Raw genomic sequence first — 24,751 nt, forward strand, 5'->3', positions numbered from 1 at the left:
TTATGAATGTGCTATGAGTATCATGAATCATCTCACCCAAGGTTTTATACACCACTTTTTCCACATGCCCTTTTCTTTTTGTCGCTGTAGTCATGGATGCAGCATGTCTGTGGTTGTTGGTTGGTGATGTGTAACCATGATGTGACCATTTGTTAGCATTTTGGTGCTGATGTGGGTGAGTGGCTTATCATGATTGCTCATGCACTTCAGTTGCAAATCTCTTGTTTGTGTTCTCAGTAGTTGCTCCAGTTTTGGCAATGCAGCTGTACAGTAGGCAAGTAAACATCATCCCCAGAACAAGCTTGGATGTAGGGGAGAGACAGAGAGAGAGAGAGAGAGAGAGAGAGAGAGAGAGAGAGAGAGAGAGAGAGAGAATAGGAGAATGAGAGAGAATAAGAGAATGGGAGAATGAGAGAATGAGAGGGGGGGGGGATGAGAGATATAGTGAGAGGAGGAGAGAGGAGGAGGAGAGAGCGAGGGAAAGAGAGAGAGTGAGAAAGGAGGGAGAGTGTTCGTTTCACCTCCTAATCGGGTTTCCAGGGGGATCTATCAGCGACTGCAGAAGAGAAGGCAAGTGAAAAGACCGGGGAAAGACAACATACATGTGTAGGGACTTATATACTCTGGTTACAGACAACACTTAATAGATACTGAGACACCACACAGAGGTAAGGTTATATTTTTATTTTAATTCCCCTTTAGTCAGTCAAACTGCAATGAGCAGAATTAGGTGGTTAGGTTTGTTTACATGCTGAAAATGATATTCCTTGTATGCTTTGTCTTGGCTCATTGCCAGTGAGTCTTCAGTTCGACACTATGTAGATCCATTGATTCATTTTGTGGAGTACTTGGTATTAGAATGCTTACTTAAGTTTCTCATCGGTTAGGTATAATGGTTGCTCTTTTCATGCATTTTTTCATGTGCTGCCATTTAATAAGTGTGTTATTATAATGTCAAATCAGTGATGTAGTCAATTACATGTGTCTGGTGTGTGTCTCGGTTATATCTCGGTGCAGACTATTTGGAATGTTATGAAACAGAGGGATGCTCTCTGATTCAGCCGATGGGTGGAAATTTGAACCATGACAGAATCATTATTAACCAGTGTGAAAGTCATTATCAACAAGGGCGAGTATATATTCACAGACAGTAGCTATGGATGTGTGGAGCATGTCTATATATATCTGTATAAGTCTATACATGTCTATAGACTGCATCGCATTATGTTGATGATGATAAATGACATAATATTGATAAGTAGTTGATAACACAGTGATAACACTGACATAGTTTCAGAGTAGACATACGATGCCATTTGTTAGAGAACATTGGTAAGACCATACATTCCTTCCACCAGATGATATCATCCAAAGCAGAAAAAACATGCCCTACATGTATCACTATGACAAACTTGCTCAACTGGCAACCTATGTGTGACCCTCCATCCTACAGTACACATCCTCCTAGGACTCTTATCTAGCTTTATCTGCACCTGATACCCACGGCTCTACTTGAAAGATGTCTTTGAGGGATGGAACCTTCTGTGTGTATGCAGCAGCATTCATCATCACACAGTCACATAGAGATAAGCCCAGTGGTAATGTATGTATCAGCATTGTCTATCACAGAAGAATCAGAGTTAGTAATATACCTGTCATAAAGTTCCAACTGTCAGCTTATTTTAGCTCAATTCAAGCAAACAGTTATTCAGATTGTGAGACAATTAACTATATTATATAAAAGGCAAGAATACCTGTATGAACCATCTTATTCAAATGCTTTACCCAATGTGATCTATAGCTCAACAGTTTTTTTTCTTTAAGAGATTTAATTACCTGATTTGGGGCAATTAGTTATAGAGAGTAGACTCACAGTGGGGTGGATTATCTCACACCATTTAGCATACTGATATAATTGAGAGCATAGCGAGGACTGTTTAAAATGATGAGAGAATCTTGCGTTTGAACTGCGTTCAGACATATTCAGTCAGAAAGTGGATCAAGCACAACTGGGAAAGAGGAGGCTTTGATGGGTGTCCTATGAGAATCCCCTCTTGCCCTAAATTGTGTGTGTGAAAGGACACCAAAGAGAGAAAGAGGAGCAGCAGCTGGGGTATCACAGAATGCGTGTGGTGCCACAGCGACCTCCCCCCCCAGCCCCAGTGTGAAGGAGCTAGCACATATGTTTCACAGCTCACAGGCTTTAATGAGCTGCTGCAGTGTCCATCATGAGGTGGGCCAGAGCAACTCTCCAGGCGACTTACACAGATGCATTTACAGCACCACGCATGTTCACCCATGTGTAACACAGCATTATATAACCCACATACATTTGTAAGCATCTCTTTGTATTGCTTGTTCTTCTTATTATTGACTAGCAGCATACTATACTATGGTTTAGCATATGCCTGCCATATGTGTTGTGTTGTTGTGGCTGTTGGCATTCCGGGATTGGAGAAAAATGGGTCATGGAACCTTGATGGAAGCAACGGGAGGATGAGAGAGATATAAAAGAGATCGAATGCAAAGTTTGAGAGGAACATTTTAATGAGAACTGCTAAAATGGTAAAAATAGTAAAGAGACATGAGTTGATGTTCACCCTGCCGCTGTTTGTCACACTAGCTGACTCACAGCCAAGATCAAACAAGAAGATAATTGTTTTCCCCCTGGAGGGAACATCAACAGCATCATCAATTCAGGAGAGGGAAGGTGACAGCAAATCAAACACAATAGGCTGACCAACAGATTACCCACAGTCCAGTTTTCAAGGCTTTGTGCACCAGCCTGGATCTTATAGCTCTTTATGGGCAAATGAATAAATAGATGTGACCATATATCACCATAATGCTGCCACCTCTCAGTTTCCTAACCCATTTAACACTTTAAATGCCATGAAACTGGTTGTATATTTCTCATGAGCTGCACTCATCTCGCTTGCTCAGCTGTTTCAGTCTCGGCGTACCTTTGGAAAAAATGCAATCAAAGCAGATTCTGGTTTGAGACAAGTAAATTCAATTTGACTGAACAGTTCTGTGAGGCTCTTCAACCGTAACACCCCTTCCTAAGATTTGCAGATGAAGAACACTAGATGAGTTGTGAAGCTGTAGATTGAGCGTACATGAGAGGCAGTGCTGCCTGGTTGCCAGGAGACTGCTGTAGGTGGATTATGAAATAATGGGGATCTGCAGAGGCCAGTGAGAGAGCAGACCAAATGAGAGCATAATACAGGGCTGTTTGTTCAAGTTTCAAGTGTTATTGTCATGTCACATTACATGAGTGTAAGAGAGTAACATTATTGATATTGCTGCACAAGACAATAAGACAATAGGCATACGTCAAGATACAAAAAAGTGACAATAGCACAGGACATAAGTGATAAATAAGACAGGATACAATTAGCAGTACAAATAAATAGTAAATAAAATAGATAGTTCAAGTACATGTCATGAGTATTGCACTCAGTGGCAGTGAGTGGCAGAGAGGTAGTATTGAGTAAAGTGACTGTGAGCTTAAGGTTTAGGTAGTCCATATTTATGGAGTGTGCTTGGGGATGATAGTCATTATTGTCTACAGTAGGTGTGTTTAGGAGCCTGATTGCCTCGGGGAAGTAGCTGTTGGTTAGCCTCTGAGTTTTGGCACTGAGGCTCTGGGAGAGGCTTCGTCTTTTGGACGCCATCGGTTCAAACAGACTGTGGTTGGGGCGGCTGGGATCTTTGATGATCCTCCGGGCTTTGGTGACACACCGTTTGTTGTATATATCCTGGATATAGGGAAGGTCACATCCACTGATGTGCTCGGCTGTCTGCGCCACACTCTGTAGCGCTCAGTGCACTTGCCGTGTCAGGCAGTGATGCACCCAGTCAGAATGCTCTCGGTTGTGCCTCTGTAGATCTTGGACTCCATGCCAAACATCTTCAGCCGCCTGAGGTGAAAGCTGTGCCTTTTTCACCACCAGTTTGGTATGCTTGTCCCAGGTAAGTGTTATGGTGTGGAGGGAAATGTCAGTGGAGGGCAAAAGAGAGAGAGGGGGATGAGGGAAAGAGCGAGAAGGGCAGCAAATAAGGAACAGGAGAAGAGATATGGCCACAGGCAGACAGGTCCCCTGATGAAAGGTTAATTGAATTTGGTCTGAGGCATGTACCGTTTCGTAGCTGGTTCTTTCATTGTTGTCTTATCTTGGTGTTTTAGAACAGTATTTGTCTCAACTCCTCCCCTGTAAACATTGCTGCATCTGCAGAGGATTATGATAGAGGCTACTATCTAGGGTTTATAAGTAGTTTATTGACATTTATCTATATAAGGTTTATAATCACAATAAACAACTACAACTGTGGCTACACTGTTATTAAATAAGAATAATAATAATAATAATAATAATAATCTTTCCTTCCTATAGCTTTGTGACTGGTAATGGCCCCTGGTCCTAGCATAGATTTTCTTCTTATGATGACTGAAAGATGATTCACTTACTTTAGACAAATGTACTCTTTGTAAGTCGCTTTGGATAAAAGCGGCTGCTAAATGGCACAAATGTAATTGTAAATGTAAATGTAAACTGTTATTAAAGCTCCATAACTGTGTTACTAATCGTGTGTATATGTACTGTATGTATTCTGTATAGAGGCAAGCTCAATGTTAAGTGTTACCATACAGTCTCATCCTATCAGATGGCCCTCTTTCTTGTGGTTTATGGCAGCTGCTGACAGACATGGAGTCACTTTCCACACCCCATAATATCCAGATCTGTGAGGTGACCTGTGACTCCTTCCGGATCATGTGGGATATGACCCCCGAGGACACTGCCAAGGCGACACACTACTTCATTGACCTGAGCCGGAAGGAGGGCGGGGATTCGAACCGCTTCAAACATAGGGTCTGACACACTGTCACTGCTCTTTACCCTCATACCACCCCCCTTCTATCTTAACTCACTCTTCACCAGTCTTTCCTTCTGATCTTCACTGCCTCCCGCCATCTTGATCCATGTTATTTTTCTTCAGCTACATGTATGTGCCTTATGTGACTTGGAATGGCCTGGCATGATACAAAGTGTCTTCTTAGTGCTTGCTATATGTACTGCAGGGCAGACAGATACATGCCTAGTGATAGTGTAAGTATATCTGATAGGTTACTGCAGCAGTCACAACTGAGAGAGCAGTGGTCATTTCCTGTATAGGAAAAATGAAAATGGTGTGCCGCAAACAGCTCTGGGCAAGTGACTCACTGGCACATTGTTCCTCTTGAATGGCCAACAACTGAATCATTTCAGCTCTCTGCTATTAAACATGAACTGCAATATTCAGTCCAAACCGGCAACAGAACCAATTCATTCTAATAATCTGTAGTTATCTTTTTGTGAAATGTTAACATGACATGTACAATTTTTACATATTGCAAACCTGTGTGATTGTGAGACATGCACAGTAAACCACAGCTCTTTAGCAGTTGCCCATCAGCAGTTCAGCTGTCATACAGTAGAAAGGACGATGTGAGGTTAGATCTCTTGTAAAAAACAGATTAACTGTAAAACTGTGACAGAGGAAGAAATGGAATGATTGAAATGAAAGATGTCATGCTCAGTCATCTATGTTAATTCCTAAAACGATAGTGTTAAGCCAGTGGCACTTATAAGCTCTGGTTACATCTATTCATACTATTCACACATCCCTGGCTTACCTACATTACTTGGTACTTGCTCTGTTCAATGTAATCTCGATCTCATAAATCCTTTCCTATTTAACAATTTGAGTCAGCAGCCAAGTCAAGGTATGAGTCTTCTGTAGTTCTGTAGTAATTGGTGTCCTGAAATATGATTTTTCCCTGACTACAATTTCATTGTATTATTGCCTCAACCTTTCCCAAAGCTAGTATGAGTGGTGTGGAGCAGAACTGCACTGCAGGAAATGTAGGACTGCACTGTACTTGATTGGAAGCTTATTTCTATCTCTCGGGAATCAAAGCAACAAACAAACTTGCATCAGTGTGGTTGCTATGGATATGAGCCCCTCTGAGCTAGTTGCAATTAGCTGTGCTTCTTATAGGCCTGGGCCGAAACAAAGCCACTAATTTGGCTTGATATCGCTCATTGTAGCTAGACCAGTTTGTACCAGAACATTCATTGCTGAAATGTGGAATACATAAGAATATGACTACACAAACATTTATGCAACACATCGATCTATGAATTACTTATCTACCAATTACAATCTGTATTACTGATAAACATGGTAGTAACTCAAGAAATGACTCGGCTATGACTGAACAAGTTCATCATTTCAATTACTATTCATAGATTCAATTCATTCTATGAGAAAGAACAGTACAACATTACCACATCTATGTGAGGTGATCATTAGCTATTGACATATGTTATATATTTTCATTATAATGTGTATGGAATTCCTCTGATGAGTCACTTGAATGGAAGTGTATCTGTAAACTGAACTTAATCTCATGTATTAGGATGTGCCTACCAAGCTGGTTGCCAAGGCTGTGCCCCTACCTATGGCAGTGAGGGGCCACTGGTTCCTGAGCCCTCGGACAGAGTACTGTGTTGCTGTCCAGACTGCAGTGAGACAGGCAGATGGGGATTACCTGGTGTCTGAATGGAGCCAAGTGGTGGAGTTCTGCACAGGGGGTATGTCATCACAGGGGGTATGTCATCACAGGGGGTATGATGTCATTCCCTTTTCTGGGAGGGGATTTCTACATCACAACACCCATTCCAATTCACCTTAGCAATGTGCACTAAATTCCCTAGAGGATTTGACCCAGGAACACCCTAACTAACGGTTTTGATGGACTTTGCAGACTATGCCATGGACCACCTCCAGCAGCTTCTTGACAAAGCTCAAGGTTCTGCTGGGAGATTACTCAAGTTCTCTGTGTTCTATCGCAACCAGCACCCTGACTACTTCAATCATGTCAGGTCAGTGCCACACAAATCAGTATACAGTATATATATATATATATATATATGTATATAACACAACTGCTAATTCCTACCAATTTACCAGAAAGTTAATCCCTCCTGTTCCCTTTCTTTACTGTCAGAACTGAGTGTGGGGGACTAATGCGCCCAGCCTTGAAAGACAACAGCGGAAGCCACGGCTCTCCTATCAATAGCAAACTACACGGAGTCTTCCTGAGCTGCAACACAGAGTTTGACACGGGTCTCCCTCCAAAAGACTCCCCTTACGGCCCCTTGCGTTTCCAGATCCCGGCTGGGCACCTGCTGAATCCGAACACCTGCCTCTACTTTGCAGACTTCTACTGTATGTACACAGCCTATCATTATGTGGTGTTAGTGCTGGCCCCTGCTGGCTCAGAGGGGGATAGCTTCTGTCGTGGCCGTCTCCCCCTTCTGGACTTGGCCTCCAACCCCTTCCTGACGTACACCCCCCCACAGAGCCAGGGGGGAGAGCACCTGTTTTGCCATGCCAGTGATGTGATCCTGGAGGTGTTGTTCACAGAGCCCCTGCATTTGGAGCAAGGCAGTGTGGAGGAGATCAGTGGGCACCACCAGCTCATGAGTCAGACCACTGCCAACGCCAAGAAGGACCCCAGCTGCAAGGTCTGCAACATCAGTGTGGGTCGCTGAGGGAGCTGACAGGACTGACACAGAACACTGAGGATGTCTATGGTCATTCTCTGCAGATGGATCAGAAAATTGGGCTGAGTGGTTGAACCTATCTTGTGTAAAGTACAGTAATACACAACTGTCTGGGATAGCCTATCTCTGGGGATATGTGCATGCTGCTTCCCCATCCCCCCCCCTCTCTAGAATCCCAAAACTCCATTATCATCGCACAAGCAAATGTGTCTTTAAATGGACAAGAAGGAATACACTATACTTGATGGGGTTACAGTGTAATGGAGAGGTCCATATGATGTCCTTATTTGCTGGAGAAAGCCATGCTGTACACATTATAAAAGTGTATCGTCTCTTAGATCATTCCAAGATATATTGTCCTTGAAAAAGCACATCGGGTAATTCAATTAAATATGCAACTATATTGCAAATCACTTGTGAAAGTGTTTATTCATATTATTATTTTCTACATGAAGCCAGGTCATTTGGTAAGAAAGAGAATGCCCAATGTGACATGACTCCTGTGACATAATGTTGAATTTTCACAGTGACACAATAGCAGTGAATTTATTGTGTTCATAGACTCATTCTCAGTGGCCAAGACTTTGTCTTTTAGCCAATCAGTGCATGTCTCAGGCTGTTGAGATAATTGGAAACATTACTGAAAGATAATGCAACAAAGCTAATTCCATCCAGCTTCTGATACGAGGGTTTAGTGCTGTAGGCACCAGTGAATACACATCTGAGATCGAATAAGATTATCCTCACTCTCCCTCTGGGGGCTCTTATCTTCCCACTGCAGTATTCCAAGATGTGCTACAGCAGGATATCAATAACTTCTGAAGAGTAAAGGATCTCTTCTCTACAGCACTTACTAGGACAATTACATTTACAGTCAGACCAACTTTGAACTGCACATGGAAGAGAAGTTTGTTGTGTTGTAGCGTCAAAATGACTGACTATTCTTACATTCAATACCTGTATGATGACATGTAGCAATTTCATGGTCATCATATGTCGCTAACCATAGTTGTGTAACACAGGATTTTAAAAACACAACTGAGAGAAATCTATGAGAACAGTTATTCTAGACTGCTTCACCTTCCTTCAACCATATTGGGAGATACTGCACATGTACTGGACACCGACATTTCCAGTGAACAATAAGCAAAACGGAATAACCACATAGCCAACCATTTTTAAAATACATTTATTACATGACATTTCCAGGAAGTAATTTACATTGAGAGCAAGCTTTGAGGAATATTAGGATCCCAGTGAGGACAGGAATAATTGGAATAACAGGAATAATGTTAATAATATATTTCATATATATTATATTATAATATAATAATTGGTGCAATACTCTTTTTCCACATACTAGCACATTATAGTTCACGTTCAACTTGGAGAAGATAAAGGGTCTACATAAAAAAGATAAGGTGCTGTACATTCATTGTGGTGTGGAGGTTATGTCCTTTCCCATATACTCCTGCTTTGAAGGATTGTAGCAAGGGGACGGCCTGAAATTGTCACTGGCTTGTCACAGACAAGATGCTGTAGTTCTGTCCATTGTTATTGTCCCAGAATGGTGTGCTGTAACTGTCCGGTAAATAGGACACACAAAATTCTATCATCTCCTCCACATTCAGAGACTTGGGGAGAGTGATGTCAAATTGAAAGACATCTGTTTCAGATCCACCATAGCATTGTTGCAAGAAAGTGCAGGGCACGTCACAATAGCTGCGCCAAGAGTCAACGGTGATGCGGATGTGCACAGCCTTCTGGAAGCTTACATTCTTCACACGGACGGTACCGTGGAGGAACAGTGTGGTGACATGGCAGTTCTCCAAGAGAACCATACCCTCCTGTAGCCTGGCACGAAAGGTCTGGAAATCTACAGATGGCTGTGGGAAGCCCAGGCGCAGCCTGCTCCCATGGCCGGATGTGCTGACAGTGCAGCTATAACCACCCTCTGTCATGCCACCCAGCTCTTGCGATGACAGTGGCTCTCTGATGGGAGGACAGTCCTCCATCTCAGAGAAGACGCGCACTGCTGTTAGGGACAATCCTTTAGAGTCAGCAAAAACCACACACTTACTCTTGGCGTTGACCCCATCCTCAACTGTCTCAGTTAGAGACACACTCATCTCTGGGGTCAGTGGTGTAAAGCTAAGCCTGCTTCGGGAGAGCTGCTCTGACAGTGGGGGTCTGATGCAGGGACGCAGGGGCTTCAGAGTGGACACAGAGAGCAGATGGCACACAGGTAGACTCTGGCTCAAGCACAGCCTAATGGCCATGTCCACAGGCTCCACAGACTGGGCCATGGACTGGCCACCAAACGTCGGGAACATCCTATGAAGAGATGAATAGGAAAGTCAAGATACAAAGAGCAACCCCAGCTTGCCAATAAATCATCCACATGATGATAACATTTATTCTTACATGGTACAGGTCATCTTCGATTATTGTGGGATATCTTCTCTATCAAGACAATCCCAAAAGGTATAGATTTGGATGGAAACCTAGAAAAGAGAAAAAGTAATAACAGCTTTAGATTTAGAAGTGACACTTGGGCAACAACTTTTTAAAATCTGCAATAACATAATAGATCTAGTTTTAGCAGTGATGTTTACAATTTCAATGTTCTTCAAGAGGAGATGTTTTAAGAAACTATGCTAAAACAACTGAAAGTGGATCAGGATAACCATACCTTTACGTGCTAAATTATAGCTATAGCTTTACATTTTTACCAAACAAAAGCTAGATAATTGCAAGTCATCCCGAGTCCAATGTAACTTACAATTGATGTAAAAATAAATAAATAAATAAATAAATAAAACATATGTTGAAATTATGTTAAAACATCCTGTCGTCGTTGATAGCAGCTACCTTATCTCTGTCTGCAGTTGTCATCATCGGCATCATGACCTAGCATTAGTTATACTGTATGGCTCTTCCTTATTCAAGACATGTCATAGCCTGTCTGCATAACTCTCCAGACCAATCAACTTAAACTTGGCTTCATCATCATACTTAGGCAATAGCGATGAGTGTTGGTAAATCCAAAACCTGACAATGTAGCAATGTCAGAAAGTACCTCACAAAATAAAAAGGGAAATAGGCCAAAAGGCCTTGAAACATTTGAGGGCTTTACCAGAATGAGGGTACAGAGACATATTGATCTTTGCTGATGGGGTGTTGAAACCTATGCCGATCTCAGTAATTCAAACGTCCATAGGCATAATGTAATTCAGTGCTCTATTTCAGGCCCTGCTGATCGACCCAGGGTCCCACTGAGACCTGGGCCTGGATCCAAGCCTTCTGCTGTCAGGCAACTCTCCTTATGGTGGTACTGTCCCACAGACCTCTTTCTCTATGAAGCAGCTTGTGACTCTGAGAAATACAATGTTACATAATAATACTCATGGGTCACCTAGATTTTCTTTATTCTCTTGTTTCTAAGGTTTAAATCAGGTTTGTGCATGGAAATATGAAAACTAAGAAAAAGGACTTCAGAAGAAGTTCAGAATGTTCTGGTGTTCTTGTTTGGTGCAATAAGCAATGTACTACTACTGTATAGTATATGTTAATATAGATGATACAGTACACAGACTGTGAAATCACTTGGTATCAAAGTTGCATAATATATATATAAATATAATATGCAACTTTGATACCAAGTGATTTCACAGTCTGTGTACTATATGGTCTACATTAATATATATATATACTATACAGTACAGTAGTATTAATAATATGGATATTGCACCAATGCACCAAACCAGAACACCAGAACATTCTGACAACTTCTGAAGAGCTTTTTCTTAGTTTTCATATTATTCATATATTCATATTAGTCATTCTTATTGTGCACTTCAGTTTCACGATGGTTCATTACTAACAATGAACCATCGTGAAACTGAAATGTACTTAGGATGACTGAATGTTAAGGGAGACATGTATAGTCTAGCACACATTTTCCATTCCTGTTAGTTCCAATAATTTAGCAATTTGTGTGAGGTTAAAATAAAATAAGCATGAAATATCCTTTGTAAAGGTGACCTACATAACACTGTAAATATGTAATTATATCACAATTATGTTTCCGAGATAGCCATGTAGGAGAATATGCCATTTCCCTGGGCTAGTAAACCATGACATCTGTAAATCACATTCCCCACATTGATGATCACTCAGTCCTCATGCATAGAGGCCCCTTGATGTAGCAAGACAACCACACAACACATTACCACTCAGCTACTCATCAAAGGTGTGCCAAGATGCCTCCACTACTGGTTGCCAGAGGAGACATTGCATGTCTTAAAGCACATAGCACAGTGAACAGGATGGAACTGGCTGACTGGCAGATTGGCAGTGTGGGCTCCTCTGCTTGAACTAAACCTGATATGCCATATGCATTATCCTCACCATTGTCAAATTTCATACAGACAAAGGCAATCAAAGACAGAGTACTACATCCTGTTGTCGTATGGTAAGGGGACAAATTCAGATCAGAAAAGTGAAGTAATATACGTCTTCCTTCCCCTGAAAAACATCCTCCTCCTCCACATTAAACCACTTAGGCTTTATGTACTCAATAACTATATTTAGACAATATACAAAAAAACTAAAATAAGGGGTTATAGAACCTGTGTCTGTCTGTCACTTAAACAGCTTATGGCATTCACTTCGTCTCCCCCAAATGAACACACTTTTTCACACGTACACCATTGGTGAAGATGAGCAGTTCCCCATACTGTGACACCAACTAAAGGAATTCCTCAATCGATGAGTCAGTAAAAAAGTCCCAGTCCAACTAAGGGCTACACATGAACTTGTCCTGACCCATTTCAAAAGCGACTAAAATATAAAGTGAATTAGCATTACAAGTTTATATTTTGTTATTACAAAAAAAGGTTAAAATATGTCAATTATTTTTGTATTGATTCCGGCTGTGGACATATCCTGCATCCCTTCTCTCTCTCACCCATCCTTCCTGTCAAACCTCTACTATCTCTATCACACTAAAAAGAAACATACGAGTGGGCCTGTCCCACTCAGATTTTTTTTTTTTTTTTTTTTTTACATTTATTGTACAAAAACCACACATATGCAAGTGTATTTAATCAACAATGTACATGTCAACAGCAACAATATCTATGAAGGATATTCAAATGTTACTGGTATGCTCGCCGCAAAAGTCTCTTTCTTTTATAGCCCACCTGTGTATCCAATGATAATTATAATAAAAGAATGACTTCAGGTGGAAGGAATGAGCGTCCTCATGAAAGCAAAACAGCTTGAAGTTAATCACAGATTTGCAGAGATTCAAGTTCATGCCTGGCTCTTGAGGCTGGTAGTTCATGGATAATGTCCAGAACATGTAGAATGTTATCTCCTTGTGTAGTTCAATGGTGTGAAAAGGTGTCAATTCTGTTCTTCTTCTTCTTCGTCATTAAACATTACAGCTGGAGAAAAACAACTGATTTCGAACCAAGGATCGAGGGACCTGAAACATTTCACAAAAAGTATGTTATTATGGACACACATTCAGGTAAATCTGCTCAAATAATAGAGTAAATTACTGTATGTGGGATTAACATGGCAAATTCTCTCATTGTTGTTATATGATAATGAAGGATTTCAAGTACGGTGGTTTGCTGCAAGAAACCATGTCCAGGGTAAAAAGTGAAAAATAAAACATGACGTCAGTACAAAGTAGTCGTTTAAGATTTAGATATGAGTGCAACATATTTTAAAATATAGTATGGAAGTGTGTGTTACTGGAAGTACTATTAACTGGGTACCTTGACAGTTAAATGAGTTGTACTGCTCCATTGGAAACAAGCGGTGCTATAGTGCGATACCGCATCAAATGCTGAGAGCCCTCCTCAAGATCTATGACATACTCTCTGTAAAAGAAATAAGACAAAAATATTGAATAGGTTTGAATGAGTTAAAGGGATAGTCAGCCGGTTTTTCAGTGTTAGACTTCATGTTACACTGTATCCCATTAATATACACTGGTATGGTTAAAAGCTACCAGAGCCAGCCAAAGAAAGCTCAAGAATGGAAAGATGACTGAAAAAAGAACCTAAAAAAGTTTAAGGTATAAAAGGTATAACATCCCAAAATCTTAACTATTCCTTTAAGCTTAGTGAAAAACAGGCAAGTTAATAAAAATACACACTAGCAGAGACACTTGAAAACAGAACCTGCAATGAGCTATTGTTTGTTCACATGCTGCCACCTATTGGTGGTTCAGAATACTGAAAACAAATGAGAGGCAAGTCAATGGCAGATTCTAATGGAGAATGTATGGTACAGTACCTTTGATCATCTGACTCTGGCTCGACCATAATGTTCTCCTGTCTCTCCTTCACACGTAGGAACACAAAGGAGTCCAGGCAGGGCTCTGGCACTGGGGAGACAGAAGTACACAGTAGTAGACCCTGACTAATTCAATTCAATAAAAGGCTTTCCTCCACATGATAATCTAAAATTTCATACAGATTGATTGTGAAATAAAGGCCCAACAGCGATCGTACGGCCACAGGTGTCTAAAGAAATTTGGCCTGAGGCCTCAAATCCTCAGAGACTTCTACTGTGGCACCACCAGAGAGCCTCCTGACGGGCTGTTTCACCACCTAGTATGGCAGCTGCACCAGCAAGGACTGTAAGGTGCAGGAACAATATAACCAGCGGTGCCTCAGGAAGTCCCTGAAGGTCATCAAGGACCGAGCACACCCACACAACAGCCTGTTCTCCCTGCTACCCTCGGGCACACGCACCAACAGACTGAAGAACAGCTTTTTTCCCCAGGCCATAAGACTGCTAAATAAATAACACACACACATTGACATGACCCTGCACACCACACATAAAAGCACACCACACACAGACACACACAAGTGCTATCCAACTCCTGTGCAACATTCTTCTGAATGTATATTTTGTGTGTATAATATTTCTTACCTTAAATGTATAATATTTATCTCATTTTTTATATTTTTTTCTTTGCCTGTTATATTCTGTTATTATATGCTATATGTCTTCTCATATGCACCCTGGAGCCCACCCTGCGGAAGTATCTCACATGATTGTACCGGAGTGACAAATAAACACCTGGTTCTTGTATAAATATCATGAAAAGTTCTCTAGCCATTTATTTGCTGTCTACAAACAATCCATACAAATATTGGAACAGTTCAATCTAAATATCCTTTCAGCACTTACCTGCTTTCAGCATATCCACTGTTTGCAGGTTGGGGGGCATGTGTCTCAGAGATACAGCCTTCAGGTAGCTTTGTGTGTTGGCTAGGTATCTATATGGGAGATGGAGGCAACACATGATCATCATGGCTTCTTTTGCACATGAGCTCATTCACTTGTCAATGGCCACAAAACACTTACTCTTTGGCAAAAGCAAACTCTTCTGGAGAAAGGAATGATGGATCTCCCTCAGCTCGAGACTTCTCTTTCTCCAAGACATGTGGAAAAAACTTCTCAATCTAAACAGGTAAAAGAGGCAGTGGGTATTGTGTAGTGAGGGCATAAGAGGGCAGTGGATATTGTGCAGTGCTCATCTCAGGACAACATAAAACCACATGCTGTTAGTGTTTTGTCACAATTACTTTTTGCAGACGGGAGCGGAGGTAGCTGCTGAGGACATAGCGTATCCTGTCAATCTCCATGCGGTGGACACTGGCCTTCACGTCACCCTTCCTCACCCGTTGCAGGTTTTCCTCCTGTCCACAGACAGTATATTAGTCCTGTCATTTAGCTCAACACTCACACAAAAAACTGCCATAGGCTACCTGTGAAATAATGCAAAGCTTATTAAGACTGTACCACCTAACATTTACCATGTGAGTCAGCTGCTCCATCACACACTCCACCATCTCTGACTTGTTCTCCAGCAGCTCAGGAGAGAACTTCTCATTCTGCCAGGCCTAGACACAGAGACACAGTCAGACTGTCCATTAGAACAAGATTCAGTGCTACAGCAGTTTATGTCATGCTGATTAATAACATCAAAGTCTTATATATTTTGTTTGCAAGCCATGGTGTGTGAGCCATCTTTGAACAACAAAATGCACATTGACATGCAATGTAAACTCCAGGTGGACACTGTTTAGTCTACTTGGTTCAAGCTGGTAGATAGCACATGACTTCAGGACACCTACCTAATTCAAAACAGAACAGGCTAAACAGCTGACTAGATATCCTCCAGTTCAACCGGACAGATCTGTATCCGTGAAATACAAGATCAGATTAAACAGATCGCTTTATAGTTGAACATCGCAGTAGTTAGTTACCTCTTCCAGTTTTGCAATGAGCTCGGATGGAGTCATCACATCTTCTTGGCTGTCATCTCCGCTTATGTCGCTGCTGGCATCGTCAGGCAACACGTCTGACATGATTGAAGTGCACTGCTACAGCGAGCAAGCTAACTTGTAAACGAGCAATATCAAGCTTATTATGGAAAGCAAAAATAAACCTCTGGATGGATTTCAAAGTAGCAACACAGACACACGAAGCGAGCATCAGACAGACTTCCGGATGAAGTTCGCGCCACCGACAGCAGAAGCAGTGCAGACTTCGTGAGTATCTATATGCGTAGTGTATGCGCATCTGCGCATTGTGTATATTTGCAGCTGATGAACAACGGACGCTTGTAAAATAATGTTGATATTAGTCAATGCAAAAAAGTGAATTCTCTAAACAATAATAAAAGTGAAAAAGTACGTACTATATATAGGCCTACATGTGTATGGCAATTCTGGTGAGTTATCTGCTTGTATGTACAGTATATACATATATCATTATTACTAATTATTTATTTTCAAGATTTGTTTTATCTTTTTCAAAAAACTCAATAAATATATTGTTGGAAAAAAAAAAAAAAAAAAAAGTGAAAAAAACATCACATTATTTGTAAAGTGGTGTCTATGTTGTTATTGGGCTCTGAGGTCATTACCTCCCTGTTCTCTCGTTTAATAATATAACCTTTTTTTCTTTTTTAACATGAGGATTTACTGTTGTGGACTGTGGGTTAAGGATCAAACATGGACAGCAACTATTATGTGTCAGGTTTTATTCAGAAATATATTATATAGAAATACATCTGTTGTACAATGATAACATTATAAAACATTGTATATAAAATCTATTTTGATTCTCACAGCAAACACAGCAGAGACACAGGCAACTCTCATTAAAATGTTATAAAGGGGTCAACCGTTCATGGGCTCAATACAAATATATTTCCACAAATACAGTAAGCCTACAGTAGGCTACGTGTAGTCACTTTTATTTGTGCAATTCTGCCAATGGCCACAGAGAGGAGCATTTTTCACACCATACTAATCACAGCACAGTTTCACTCACAGAACACATAATTTGAGCTGGGAATTAGGTCGATCTTTTCTAGAGGCATGTGCAAGGCGTCAATACAGAGTGTTTGGTTGGGCTGTATCCTCACATCCTGGTGTGAGGATAATGAGAATGCACACCACTGATGCTGTATCCAGTATGGGGGCTCCACAGTGAAATGGGGTATGGATATGAGCAGAGAGCAGGTTCATAAGGGGCAGAGTGGGTGGGTCCAGTAGTGACATGGCGGTACATGGGGTTAGTCTGGGACTGGGGCAGCCTGATCATGTGGGGTAGAATGATAGGGTGTATAGGTGGCTGTTGCCCATTGTCTCCCCTTGTCCTGTCATAGGCTGGTACGAAGTAGGACACTGGACAACTGGAATTAGAGTGAAACAAAGGTTGTTGAGTAGGGAGTGAATTGGACAATATTGTCCTGGGCTTCTCCTTCTTCTCTGTCTGATAGAGCCGAGGGACCATGTGCAGTTTCTTTCCGTAGGTCAATGCGTTATCATTCAGCATCGACCTACTTGGGTTTTGATGGAGTCTGTAACCTGGTTGATAGGGTATAGGCCGCAGAGGCACTACAGACTTGGGATGAACCGTGGTGAAACTGGAGGTAGACGGAACCCAGCAAGGTTTAACCGTGTAAGTGCAGGACGATGGTGGGGCTTGGTGAGTTGTACGTTGGTTACTCGTGTTGCAAACAGGGTTCCATACAGAGTCTTTACGCTGGCCCTTGATCGGGACCACTGGCAGGGGACTGACCTGAGGGAAATCCCAATGTTGTCCAGGGAAGCCTGCAAGGCCTTTTACATCGGGGCTACAGCTCTGAGGCTTGCGAGCCATACTGCAGACAGAAGGGTTGAGGCTGCTGGAATAATCAAGGGATAGTTCTGGGTTTGGTGATGGGGGCTTCTCTTTAGTTATTACCGGACAGTCCTCAGAGGAGACTGAGTAGGGGGAGGGGCTACGGGAGGAGGAAGAGGACACAGGTAGAGGAGAGCCATCAGAGGGGTTGCGTGTCCGGCTGGGAGAGAGCAGGCCTGGAGATGGGGAGCAGTGGATGACAGAGGGCCTGTCCTTACAGTCGTCCTGCCTGGGGCTCAGAGACAGACTGAGGCTGGCCTGGGCCACACGCTTCTTTTTCTCCAGAGGGGAGATGACCTCTCCAGCCACAGACTGGATGGGATCCCTCCAGGGGCATGGCGTGGTGTCCTGGACTAGTTGGGCTAGTGTGTAAGCTGAAGAAGAGTGGTCGTCACCCGTAGTGCTCTCGTGGCTTGGCTGAGGGCAGTCTAGGTGGAGGCGTTTAGATGGAACTGTCCATGGAGCGGATGGTACTAATGTTCCTGAGTGGCTGACAGTCTCCGACCTCTCCTGGGCCTGTAATGAGAAAATAGACTAGGGTAATTTTCACACACCATGGGGGTTACAGCATTGGCATGATACCTGGAGTGAGATGGAGTGAGATGATATCATTGTGATTAGATTAGATTAGATTAGATTCAACTTTATTGTCATCGCAGAGTACAAGTACTATACTACGAAATGCAGTTTAGCATCCAACCAAAAGTGCAAAAAAGTGATCTGATCTGATATCACATGCAGCACTCCCATGTCTCGCTTCTTACTACATCATCATTAACCAAGGACTGTTGAAGTACCTCAGGGTCTGTCTCCTTGTCCAGCTGGTTCCTCTTCCTCTTGCCCTCTGACTTGCTGCCCTTGCCATCTGGGCTCCTCTTGTACTGTTTGCGTGGTTTGCTTGGAGGCAGAGGTTTGTCCTCCTCCCCCCTCAGCTGTCTCTCAAAGGGTAATACAAGCCTATTGAACACAAACACACTACACAGTCATTACAGGCAGAGATGGAGTGATTTGACTGAAAGGTGGAAGGGAGCAGTGTTCTCACCTTTCATAGTGTCTCCGGGTGCAGGTAGCAGCGCTGGTGCTCCCCGGGCTGCCTCCCAGCTCATCATACACATTCTTCCAAAGCCGCTTCACTGTCACCTTTTGAGAAAGTTATTGTAGTGAGCAAACACACACCTGCACTCACCCCAAAGATTTTCCATTCATGTATGCCACAGACACAATGTGCAATAGTATTTCAAAATTCCATATAGCCATCTACTATAATACATAACTTATTAAGTACAATCTTACATTTCAATTGAATGAAGAATATTTTAGGGAGATGAATGAATGGCCCGTTACAGGAAACAACGAGAAACAAGGTCTTACTAAAAGCCAAGCTCATGTGAACTCTAGTGCTATTACAATACAACCCCTCCTCTCTCAGAACATTTAGCTTGCACAGAAGCCACAGAGTGGAAACCTCATGCAGACAAATAGAACAAAGGCAACGGTAGGCCTACAGGGCCAGCTTCACGTCGACAGCCCAGCAAGGACTGTTAATGCGGTTGTCATGCTTACACCCTGTGAACTAAAGCTCATTTTCCACAGAGGAGACACTAAACCACAATGTATTTCGCAACATTAGAAAAACCCATTGCTTTAGCAGCCATGCCATTTCAGTGAACGTATGATCACCAACAATCAGGTCAATGGAAGAAAAAAAAAAAAAAAAACTGTCCGGTTAACATCTAGAAATGTACTAATATAACTGTACAGTACTCACAGAGTCGTAACCGCCAAGCTTCTCAACAGTGCTGTAGATTCTCCAAAGATTAACTGCAAGTAAAACCATATCCATTTGAACTCCATCGTTGGATCCAATAGTTTGTATTGTCATCTACTTTGCAAAAAACATAGACCTAGACGCAACCTTGCAAATCTCTTTATATGATTTCTTAGGTTTGCTGTCTAATTCCAACAATCGACTGACAAGCATGGCAAGCATGTTGCATGGCAATAAAACAATTATTATTATTATTATTATTATTATTATTATTGTTATTATTATTATTATTATTATTAATAATAATAATAATAATAATAATACATAATTAATTTTAAAACATATTGTTTTACTTTTACTACCCTCAAGAGGGAGGAGCTCTGGGGAACAGGGAATTTCTGTAATATATTGTATGCAGAGTAACTATGGGTGATTTAAAAAAACGTGAACGTGGACTCACTCTGCTTAAAGCCCAGGTGTGGTATCCTCTCGATGGCTGTGCCTCTGTCCTTCATGAAACAGTACAGATTGGCTACAAAGGACCTCTCCTCTGCCTCCATAGGGCTAGACCTGGCCTCCTCCTCACATTCACTGGTAGAGTCACATATCTCCATGGCAGCAGTGTTCTACAGTAGAGACCACCAGATAGGTGAGACACAAAGAAGAATACACATCAAAATTCAAGGATACATACCGACTATGATATGCCTTGTAGCATATGTCTTCAAAATGAACAGGGATTGTGAATCGCACAATTATACATGGAGCTATTAAGTAAGATAACAACAAATCTCATTGTCTTCTCTTGAAGACTTGAAATTAAACATCTCAAACACAGAGTTGGCTTTTACCACCACTTTCAATAGGTAACCACTATACATCCTGTTTGAAGGGAAACCAACAGACATGGGGTTTTCGGTCTAGACCTGATGAGAAAAATGTCTCATTGAATAACAAATATGAACTGCCATTTCATAACAGGGCCCCTCAGCTTGCTTGGTAGAATAATCCAGAAGCCCTTGTTACAGATTTCTATTCAACAGAAAAACCTCATGGATGTTGTTTACTGTGTAGCCAAACATCATGAAATTAATTTACATGAATTTAAATGAAAATGCGAAGAAGAGCAAAGCTCAAGTAATCCATGGGGGTTACAGTACTGGCATGATCATTGGAGTAATTGAGATGATTCCATTGTGATATAAGCAACTGTCTATCTATCTATTAGTGAGATTTCATAATAATCTTTTCTGTACTTGTTTCTACTTGTTTTCTGAGGCATACAGGAATGGATTATGCTGAATTTGTCACTCTGCAGAAATTGTGAAAAAATGTGGTGTGCAACAAATGAGAAATGAAACAGTAGAGGCATGCAGAAATTAACACCAACCTTCAACAACAAATACCCTTACCTTTACTAGAGTTAGGATAAGAACTGCCAACGACTTACAGTAAAGACTTATAGACTTAAACCCATACATCCTCCACTTACACTGAAATGTGTCATTCCAATGCTAAACCCAATATAATGAAATGATGTTTGGTGCTCAAGCATTTTAACTAACATTCTTTATAGATAGCAGTCTCAGCTATCTTTGTTATTTTTTGATGAACATAAAGATATTAAATAAGAGCATGGGGAAATCAAAGAACCGTGTCAATATTCCATTCTGAATCACCAAATTCGGACACTCTTTTGTTTCTGCGGTGCACACTGAACAATGTAACAACGAGGCAAAGTTTCATATTGAATCAAGTTCCTTTCTGTGGTTGCTGGTTCCGAGAAGTGGAATGGTGAGTAATAGCGAAGGTGCAGGCCTCTATCTGGGATAGCCCTGACTGAGTCACAGCTCTATACAGCTGCCTCACAGCCGCTGTTCCCAGCTACACCACCCTTACTTTTCTTCCATGAGCCTCCAGCACCATGACCTAAGTGGTGCTCTCTCGCTCTCCACCCTGACGTTAGTCAGATCAAGCCATTACACAATATGATAATGCTCTAAAGTTTGATATCAACGTCCTTTACAGCTTTTGCACAGTCCCAAAAGAGTCAATGGTGGGGTACAGAATGGTCCAAAGTGTACAGGTGTCACAACTTAAAGCCTATCACAGAAACTCTTGTTGGTTACAGATGAGGGGTATGACCAGGGTAAGATATAAATCATGTATGTCATGTAGCTAACCAAACCTGTTGCTGATGAAGACTGTCTTCACATAGAGGAAAAAAGAAAGAATATTGTTCTCACAATTTTTTTTTATTTGTAACTGGTATTTTTATAACTTTAATAATAGTATACATAAGGAGATATGTTAACTTTGTACTATAATGCCCAATGTCTCGGCCTGGTCACACAACAGATCAGCTCTATATGACATTGGTTTCATACAGGAAATGACTGCAGTCCAAGTCATTTTAGCCCACCATAAACCACAATAGACGACACCCGTGAATATTGCTGTGAAGGATGTCAGTAAACTGTGTCTAAATTTCCACCACATTCAAATTTTGGAAAACTGCGTAGGAGATGTTGATGTCAATGTGTCGATACAACTCTCACAATGATTGTTGGTGGCGTGCCGAGTTGATGCTATCAACAGGCCAGTTGTCACCACAGAAACCACATGGCTTTCATCTCAGAGCAGTCTTGGAAATTTGATGCATCTGTGCACTAACTTTTCTTTTCTCATCTTCAATTACCAGAACTGTGTCTGAGTGGAACTCCTGCAGTTTCTGTATGTGTGCAACGAGAGAGTAATGTGTATATATATTTTACATTCCAAAAGACACCACCCACTTACTTACTTGCATAAAAGAATCACCTACCCCTATTACATATTTGAGCAATAAGGTTCAAAAAGACATCCAGATCTGTGATATTGAATTACTATTTGCTATATTACGGTAGTTCCTATGATGATAAGGACAGCAATTACATTTTTGAGAATTGTGCAAGAATGAAACTTTTTGAAAAGATGACATTATTCTTATTTTAATCCAAGATCTATCTAATTGTCAGTAGATGAAATGAGCATTTAGCATTTAGTCTACTTTTCTTCTCCTGTTCTAGTAGAGATAACATATTTTTTGTTCTAGTAGAGAAAGGTTATTTAGAAACATCACTTCTTTTCACCAATCTGATATTTCCAAAAAGTGCTAATTTGATGTTTGAGGGAAAAGAGAACTTACAGTAAGGGGAAATGAAAACGCAATGCATGAGAAATTAAGGGTGTACTTCATTTCAGCAGACACACATGAAATGTAACTTTCTCTTTCCAGTGTGGGTGTCCATTGTAAATTCATGCTGCAATACATACTTAGGTACCCTCCCTGGAGTCCATATGTCTGATAAGGACCTGGCAGAGGTTTGTCTTACCTGGTTCAGTGTCACCTCCACACCTTCGCCTTTCTCCTTGACTGTTTGCGGCTGTCGTCTCTGGCTTTGCTCCTGTTCAGATTCCAATACTGACAGAGGAAACAGGAAAAGGTTAGTCACTATTAGACCAGAGAAACTGACTACACTCCATTCACTCTCTATAATAAACGTCCATTTGCGCCACATTTCCTTACCATGAACAAAGGATCATGTATTTCTCTCCAACATCACTTAGACCAGGTGATCAAGATCAAAATGCTAAATAAAGCCATATGATGCCTTATACCTAATTTAGTATTTCAAGCTCTGCACCAGCAATAATGACAAACAATGAGAAAATTAGGTTGGGTGTATGATGGTATTTGTGGTACAGTGGACAACTGTACACACTACACTACAGTATGACTGAATAATCAGTCTCTATATGAAGCTGCAGTAACTGTAAGACTGCACTAACTGTGAAAGTTAAAACAAGCAGTTCTAATATAAAACCACATGGCTACAACACCACTTCCTGCTTATGAGTCTAACGGTAACCACAGGTTTGTGGTACTGTACCATGCAAGATATGAACATGAAAGTACTACAACAATGTGGAGATGATCAGTACAGTTCTGAAAATAAGAGGTGGTGTGGATAGTTTCTTTAATTACTTCTCTTAGGTATGTATATCTATGATAAAATGATCACAACACCTAAGGTCATGTAAAGTATGTTCAACCTTTTTTTTCCCCCAAGCATAACATTTCTTTCTGTTAGGCAACTGGCTGAGGACACTGATCCAAACATTATGATAAATTAAAACATATATGAGTTGAAAGTGAATGGATCCCTGTTCAGTCATGATAAGTAAGAATAAACAATTTTTTTTGTCATTGTGTTTGAACTTTGAACACCTACACTCTAACCTCTTCCTCAAACAAAGACTGTAGTAGTCTCTCCAACAGCCCTCTCACCACCAGTAGCAGTGATATCACTTGTCTGCTAACCCAATATGCTTCTCTTTCCAGATCAGCCGTTTCCTGTGCTGTGGCTTAGAGCTTCAATACCGCTTTCTATATAACTTCTCTATTTCATCGGTCCAGATAATATTCAAGTACATTTCGGTTGACGTCAATTAGGGACTTTTTCAGAAAGTCAGATATGACAATAAAGATTAACAGTAGGCTACGTGCAATGCATGGCAATAACGGACTTTATCAAGGATGTCATGTTTTCTGTTTAGTTTTCACCACCTGCACACTCACATTCATTGACAGTTTTATCTTATCAGCTGATGTCTTCATGAATTGCAACTCACCCCATGTCTCCATCTATTTGGGTTGCTCTCAATATTCTATATTCAATTATTCCAACAAGAATATTAATTACTCTCTCAATGCAAGCAAAACGTGACTCATAGATTTAGGGTTAGGGTTACTTGTTCTACTACTACCACTATTACAACTATTTAATGTTGTAAGAATATATATATATTAAAAAAAAAGTATACTGTATTCTTTCCTGGAGAGTATATTCGACTGCACATAGATATAATTGTACTTGTCTGTGTAGTGCAAAAACAGCTTTGTGTCAGTTACTTGAAACCATGAGTCTAGGTCTGCAATATAACTAATTACTACCCAAGTGTGCAATATAAGAACTGTCAATCAAATGATGTTTTGGTCTGTACACTCTAACGTGTTTCTAAACAACTTGTCAAATGTTGAATTTACTAATTTGACAGTAACAATATTAATATTATAAGAGTATGTCATCATTATCTCATT

The 24,751-nt window shown here is 41.0% G+C and overlaps 4 protein-coding genes across 6 annotated transcripts; 1 reads left to right on the forward strand and 3 right to left on the reverse strand.

Annotated features, from left to right (window-relative positions):
• Window positions 1-4,709: 4,709 nt before the first annotated feature.
• phyhip (phytanoyl-CoA 2-hydroxylase interacting protein) lies at window positions 4,710-7,601 on the forward strand (the record flags this gene model as incomplete). 3 transcript variants are annotated; one of them, XM_080531212.1, is made up of 4 exons in its annotated part: window positions 4,710-4,874; window positions 6,464-6,638; window positions 6,812-6,955; window positions 7,084-7,601. In XM_080531212.1, the coding sequence occupies 4 exons, from the start codon at window positions 4,710-4,712 to the stop codon at window positions 7,599-7,601; spliced, it is 1,002 nt and encodes a 333-aa protein (XP_080387338.1). The 3 variants fall into 3 exon arrangements, with proteins under 3 accessions (XP_080387338.1, XP_080387337.1, XP_080387336.1); XM_080531211.1 differs by having other exon boundaries at window positions 6,812-6,948; window positions 7,074-7,601; XM_080531210.1 differs by having other exon boundaries at window positions 6,812-6,929; window positions 7,055-7,601.
• A 1,523-nt stretch (window positions 7,602-9,124) lies between these two features.
• Window positions 9,125-9,946, reverse strand: ppp1r3c2b (protein phosphatase 1 regulatory subunit 3C2, duplicate b; the record flags this gene model as incomplete). Its single annotated transcript, XM_080531463.1, has 1 exon — window positions 9,125-9,946. One exon carries the CDS (start codon window positions 9,944-9,946, stop codon window positions 9,125-9,127), a length of 822 nt encoding a protein of 273 aa, XP_080387589.1.
• Window positions 9,947-12,991: 3,045 nt separating this feature from the next.
• On the reverse strand, window positions 12,992-16,015 carry gins4 (GINS complex subunit 4 (Sld5 homolog); the record flags this gene model as incomplete). Its single annotated transcript, XM_080530700.1, has 8 exons — window positions 12,992-13,104; window positions 13,403-13,507; window positions 13,926-14,016; window positions 14,832-14,920; window positions 15,009-15,106; window positions 15,230-15,343; window positions 15,461-15,547; window positions 15,914-16,015. 7 exons carry the CDS (start codon window positions 16,013-16,015, stop codon window positions 13,411-13,413), a joined length of 678 nt encoding a protein of 225 aa, XP_080386826.1. The 3' UTR covers window positions 12,992-13,104; window positions 13,403-13,410.
• Window positions 16,016-17,075: 1,060 nt separating this feature from the next.
• Window positions 17,076-23,000, reverse strand: arid5a (AT-rich interactive domain 5A; the record flags this gene model as incomplete). Its single annotated transcript, XM_080531464.1, has 6 exons — window positions 22,983-23,000; window positions 20,069-20,234; window positions 19,609-19,661; window positions 18,883-18,980; window positions 18,638-18,797; window positions 17,076-18,356 (listed from the first exon to the last, which is right to left on the reverse strand). Exons 2-6 carry the CDS (start codon window positions 20,220-20,222, stop codon window positions 17,076-17,078), a joined length of 1,746 nt encoding a protein of 581 aa, XP_080387590.1. The 5' UTR covers window positions 20,223-20,234; window positions 22,983-23,000.
• Window positions 23,001-24,751: the final 1,751 nt, after the last annotated feature.

The sequence above is a fragment of the Nansenia antarctica genome (genome assembly GCF_963989245.1).
Source record: "Nansenia antarctica genome assembly, chromosome: 5".
NCBI lineage: Eukaryota > Metazoa > Chordata > Actinopteri > Argentiniformes > Microstomatidae > Nansenia > Nansenia antarctica.